The 6,000-nt window shown below is 54.9% G+C and overlaps 1 protein-coding gene across 13 annotated transcripts in view; it reads left to right on the top strand.

The window, feature by feature from the left end:
- Nucleotides 1-2,095: 2,095 nt before the first annotated feature.
- MTMR1 (myotubularin related protein 1) overlaps nucleotides 2,096-6,000 on the top strand; it is a 520,398-nt gene continuing 516,493 nt past the window's right edge. For 7 of the 13 annotated variants that reach the window (XR_010838680.1, XM_067023586.1, XM_059051096.2 and 4 more), the window contains exon 1: nucleotides 2,228-2,382. Coding sequence is in view for 7 of the 13 variants with exons in the window: in XM_067023586.1 (XP_066879687.1) it covers nucleotides 2,228-2,382 (155 nt within the window). In the remaining 6 variants the exon portion in view is untranslated. Of the gene's footprint in view, nucleotides 2,383-6,000 lie in introns of all 13 variants that reach the window. The other 6 variants (XM_067023590.1, XM_067023589.1, XM_067023591.1 and 3 more) reach the window with 2 other exon arrangements.

Raw genomic sequence — 6,000 nt, 5'->3', positions numbered from 1 at the left:
ACCATGTACTTTCAAGCCCCTTGGTCCCTGTATGGAAGAAAAGGGAGCTATTTATTGGGGGCATATGTGCCAAACTCTGTACTATTTAGCCTCCCACAACCTTATAAAATTGATAGGCTTGTTTTTTTAGGGTTTTTTTTGGTTTTTTTTGGGGGGGGGTTGTTTTATAGATGAGACTAAGAACCAGAAGTGGTTTTTTTTTTAGACAATATTTTCAATAGTATTTTTTTAGACAGTATTTATCAACAAATACTGTCTACTATGACCCAGACCTGTGTCAGCTGATCTTTGTTGGGAAACAAAACTGAGTAAAACAGTGGCCTCCTTTGAGTGTCTGGCCTATTAGGAAGACAGTTCAGTTAACTGGTAATTCCCATGCAGGGTGCACCGTGCTCTAATAGAGGCAGATTGGGTGGCTTTGGGGCCAAGACAGGGGGTCAAGGAGGAACTTCTTGGGAATGCAGTCAGAACTGAGTCTTCTTAGTTACATAGGAGTTCGGTGATATCCTATCAGGGGAATGTACATGTGAACCACAGTGGGATACCACCCCACACCCACATATTGGCAAACCTTTTAAAAGTCTGGCAGGGCTTCCCTGGTGGTGCAGTGGTTAAGAATCCACCTGCCAATGCAGGGGACACGGGTTCGAGCCCTGGTCCAGGAAGATCCCACCTGCCGCAGAGCAACTGAGCCCGTGCGCCACAACTACTGAGCCCGCATGCCGCAACTACTGAAGCCCGCACGCCTAGAGCCCTTGCTCTGCAACAAGAGAAGCCACCACAATGAAGAGTAGACCTGGCTCGCTGCAACTAGAGAAAGCCCAGGCACAGTAACAAAGACCCAACACAGACAAAAAAAAAAAAAGGCACTAATCCCATCATTTCAGGGCCCTAGCCTTATGACCTTATGACCTAATCACCTCCCAAAGGCCTCATCTCCAAATACCTCAATACCAATTTGAGGGTTAGGGCTTCAATATAAATGGTGGAGGCAGGGGGAGAGACACAAACATTCAGTCTGTAATAGTGGGTTAAATATTTGATTTAGTAATTTTGGAAAACCAGAAGCCTGCAAGAGGTGGGTCTCCAGTGTATCTGGAGATCTTTCCTTCCTTCCTCCCAGCTCTCCTCACCTTGTCACCCTTTCACCCCAGGCTCATCCCCTCGTGGGTGTTAGGATGGCTGCTGGGGTTTCAGGCATCCCATGCTCACAGTTCAGTTGGAAGTTATTAAGCTGGGAGGGTGGGATGGGTTTGGGATGGGAACTAGTAACTCCTTGTCTACAGGTCTGCCTTTTATCAGGATGGGAAGTATTCCCTTTATATTTCACTGGCCAGACGTGGGTCATAGGTCATACCCAGGGCAATCACAGGCAAAGGGGCTTAGCCATGATTCCCGTCCCCCATCCCCAACTAAATCAGGGGTGGGTTGAGAGGGGATGAGCCCATTGGATATGCAAACCGTAACAAAATGAGTAGGGAAAATAAATACTGAACAGGAATCAAATGTCCCAGATGCCTTTATCATCAGATACTGCCTTGATTTTCACAAGCGGTGATTTAGCTGACAGAAGTTAAATGCTACTGTTAATGTAAAGCAAGGGCGGAAGTTCCGAGGGCGCTATCAGAACACTTGGGTGCCCTACAGACGGCTGGGTAAGAACGGAGTGAGGAGGGGTTGCTAAAATGTGTGGGATTGCTCGGGGTTGGAGACGTCAAGACCAGGGAGGCCCAGGGGGCCTGGGCTTCTCCCACCGCCAAACTTTTCTGGGAAGGAAAACTGAGGGAAAACAAATCACGCTGAGTAGCTGAATTTCCCTAAACTTGTTCTTTTTTTTAACCCTGCATCTCTAATGTCAGTCTGGTAGTTTCCTGAGCAGAGCACGTTCTTTCTGCATAATCCATTGGTGGATTTCGACCCCAAGTGGCTGGGGACGTGCCCAGTCGCCCGGGCCCTACCTCGCCGGCTCGCGGGCTGGTCGCCCAGGTGGGGTTCGGGCGGGGCGGGGGGCGGGACCCGGCTCCCGGCCGCGCACCGCCCTCCCCGCCCCCTACCCCACGCGCGAGGCCTTGTGGGTAACGCGGGGCGCCAGGTGACAGCTAATGGCGGCGGCCGCCTGAGCCGGGCGGGCGGCATATCGGGGCCGCCAGAGGCGCGCGGCTGGACCTTCCGGGGCGCCGCTCCCCTCCCGAGGGCGGCTTCCCCGCGGCGGCGGGCTCGGCGCGCCATGGACAGGCCGGCGGCGGCGGCGGCGGCGGCGGCGGGGGGCGGCGAGGGCGGCGGGGGCCTGGGCCCGGGGCCAGCGGGCGGCAGGAGGCCCCCTCGGGTCGCGGGGGCCCCCGCCGCCGGCTCCCGGCAGCCCAGCGTGGAGACCCTGGACAGGTAAGCGGGGCCCGGCCGCCGCGGCCTCCCGCTCCCCGACTCCCGAGGGCCCCGCGAGGCCCGGCTGCCCCTTCCCCGCGCGCCGGGCCGAGGCCGAGCTGGGGCGTCCCTCTCCCGCGTCCCCTCCGGAGCCCCGGGAACCCCCGCCTGGTCCCTGGGGCCCGCACCTGGCTCACTTCCGCTTCGCGTCGGAGCTCCCCGCACCCCGAGGGGCTTCACAGCTGTCAAACCGCGTCCCAGGCCGCCTCCTACTGTACCTTGGAGCCACCTCGGCAGCCCTTGCCCCGGCCACGAATCGTTTGGGAGGAAATTTCACCCCGGCGCCCCTTTTTTTAGCGTGACCTTGCCTCGTGTGGTCTGAAGACCCAAATCCCGCCGCCGCTGCTTGCGGTCTTTGATGCTGGGGTTGGTAGGGGGCAGTTGGGGGGCGGAACCCCGTGGGTGTCCGGCTGGCGCAGATAGAGGCAAAGATACCCTCATTTGAAAAGCTGGGATGGAAAACTTCCAAACTGCTCCCGATTGGAGAACACATCATCGTTTACTTTCAGTTCTTCACACTTTGAAGGAACCAGTTAATTGTTTTCACAAACACGCAAGGCTACTGCTTCTTAGGCAGTCCGAGAACCAAGATGAATCAGTTAGAAGCACAAACCGACCAGATCCAACTGGGAGGGCCACCCTGACACTCGGGACAAGGGGTGGGTGATCCCATAGCCTGGAATATGCAGCTTTTCCACATCTTGGCCATTTCGCTGACGCTAAAGTGCAATTAGGCGAGACATACTGTTGTGACGCCACTGGGTCAGTTTCAGATGCTGGTTCCTGCCTGTCTTAGTCACACCCCTGAGCTGAACTTTTGGGAGTTTCCAAAGGCAGAGGAACAATGAGAAACATTCCCTTCGTTTCTACCTCAGTGTAATTACAATGTATTTTAATAAAGTAATTACCCGAGTGGTCAGCTTCACTGGAAACTAATCACAGCCAAGACAGTAAGTGGGATGGTCTGGGTTTCCCTCATCTGCACATACTCTGCAATGTATGAGGGCTTGGAGAGTCAGAGAATAATGCCCGACGGCTTTCGCTCTCTGGCTTACCATCTAGTGGAGAATACAAACAAGCCAGCTATTGAAACCGAGTGTGATAAGTGCCAGGGCGGAGGTACGCTTGGAAGTGCTCTGGATGTGGTGTGCATGGGAATCATCTGAGAAGCTTTTTAAGAACTCCAGGTGGCCAGACCCCAGTCCTGAGGCTTCTGATTTAGGAGGTTTGGGTGAGGCCCAGGAGTTGGAATTTTTCAAAAAGGCTCCACAGCCTCAGTTGTGATCCACTGCACTGTGGTACACGGAGGTGGGATATTTGCTTTAGTTTTTAGTGGCGGGACGGGGGCAGGGGACGCTTTTTGGCCACAGGAGTGGAGCATGCAGCCATGTGGGCTGGATGCTGGATGTGGGGAACTGGTAATTGGGAAGACTTGCGGGAAGGCAGGAGTTAGATCCTGAAGGGGTCTGTGTGCCTTCCAAGGAATTGTACCTCTGTCTTCTGGGCCGATGCTTCTCTGTTCAGTTCTGTATAACCTGAGTCAGGATCACTTCTAGTGCTTGATTGAAATGCAGACTCTTGGATCCCACCCTAAATCTAATCCACCATCTCCTGGGTGGAGCCTGAAGTTCTGCATTTTTAATAACCACCTTAGCTACAAGTAGGGTGGGCTTTGTGGTCTCTTTGGCGCCAGATGGTACAGGGCACTGGTCGAGCCAGTGTAATTATCAGTAGCACCCTTCTGCAACTCACAGGAGTGTCTTGGCTTGGATGAGAAAGTATATGGTCACCCTAGTTATGGGGGGCACAAAAGGATTTCCATCAGGGGAGCTACAGGATGGGGTAGGCTTTTGAGAACAATTGCTGTGCAGTAGTGTTGTGAATGGACTGCACGTGGGCCATCTCCCTGAGTTGGGTTAAGTTGGTTCTGGAAGTGCTAATCTCTCAGTCATTTATTCTGCAAATATGAGTGCCTGCTCAGTGTCTGGCACTGTGTTAGGCCTGAGGATACAGCAGGGAACACACACACACAAATCCCTGCCCTCGTGGAGCATCTTTTTAGTGCACGCGCGCGCGAGAGAGAGAGAGAGAGAGAGAGAGACAGACAGAGACAGAGAGAGAGAGACAAAAGAACACGTCAAATGTGTTCTGTTAGGTGCTGGGGGGGTAGGAAGTGGTGGGGCTGTGCACTCTGGGGAGTGGTTGGAATTTTGTGCCGAGTGGCCAGGGAGAGCCTAGTTGAGAAAGGTGGCCTTTGAGTCACACCCCAGAAGAGGTGAGGGGCCTAGTCATGCACATATCCAGGTGGCAGCACAGGCCTGCGCTCCCTGAGGCGGGAGGGTGAGCCAAGGGTTCAAGGGTCAGCCAGGAGACCAGTGTCACCAGCAGGGAGGGAGCTAGCAGTAGAGGACAAGCTCAGAGAGGTCACAGGGACAGATGGTGTGGATTTCAGGACGCTCTCAATGGCTGCTGTGTGGACAACACACCGGAAGGGGAAGGAGTAGAATCAGAGTCTAGCAGGTGGAAGGCTGTCGCAGTTGTCAAGGCGAGAGGGGATGGCGGCAGCGGCCGGGGCCGTGGGCTGGAGGAAGGGAGAAGTGATCCGATTCAAGATATCATTTGAAGAAAATCTGCAGGGTAGAGCCAGTAGGGTTTGCGAAGATTGGTTGTCGGGTAGGAGAGAAGAAGAAGCAAGGACGATCCCAGTGTCTTTGGCTTGTGGAAAACGACGATGCTGAGATGGAGGAGCCTCTCCGTGGAGCGGGGCTAGGAAGTGAGCAGGCTCTCAGCCCTGGATAGAACAGTGATGAGACGCCAGTTGGATTTCCCAGAGCAGATGTCAAAGAGGCAGTTGGTTTATTTAAGCCTGGAGTTCAGGGGTGGTGTCTGGGCTGGAGTCACCAGCATAGAGGTGGGGCTTAAATTCACAAGGTGGGAGAACACTGACAGATGATGGGCGTGTGGAAAAGGTAATTGGAATAGGGGTGGGCAAGGTGCGCTCTTATGATACTTAGCAGAAAAGAGTGACAGACGCGGTGAGCATTCAGATGTGAGGGCGAAGTGGGGCATGCGCTCCAAGGTACACCCCCAAGCTTTGGGGCCTGGGGCCCCTGGATGAGGCTGTGCCTTTCCCTGACTTAGGAAACGTGAGGGCTGGAGGAGCAGTTTGCAGGCTGGGCCGCTGATGCTGGTCTAGACACGTGGAGCCGGCAGGGTCTCTGGGACCGACTAGTGGAGCTGTCTCGTGGGATCCTCAGCGTCCAGATCAGGGGGGTCCAGGCTGGAGAAACAAAGCTGGGAGCCCCCAGACTGCAAGTGATTGTTGCCAGCAGGAGTGTGGAGGGAGACTGCACTGACTAAAGAGCACAGAGGGGAGGGGAGACGTGGCCTTCCTCCTCAGTCCCGTCGTTGTGACTGGCTCTGGTTCACGTTCTTCTTTTAAGAGACCCCCAGAGTAGACCCGGGCTCTGCAGCTGTGGCTCAGGCGTGGACCGTGGGCCCTCCCCTCTCTTCTGAATACCGTACGTCTCTTAATGCTGACGGAGCTGTGGGCCTGCGAGAGGATGTGGCTCGCTCAAG

Source organism: Kogia breviceps, chromosome X (assembly GCF_026419965.1).
Source record: "Kogia breviceps isolate mKogBre1 chromosome X, mKogBre1 haplotype 1, whole genome shotgun sequence".
Taxonomy (NCBI): domain Eukaryota; kingdom Metazoa; phylum Chordata; class Mammalia; order Artiodactyla; family Physeteridae; genus Kogia; species Kogia breviceps.
This window is presented reverse-complemented; position numbering and strand designations above follow the sequence as displayed.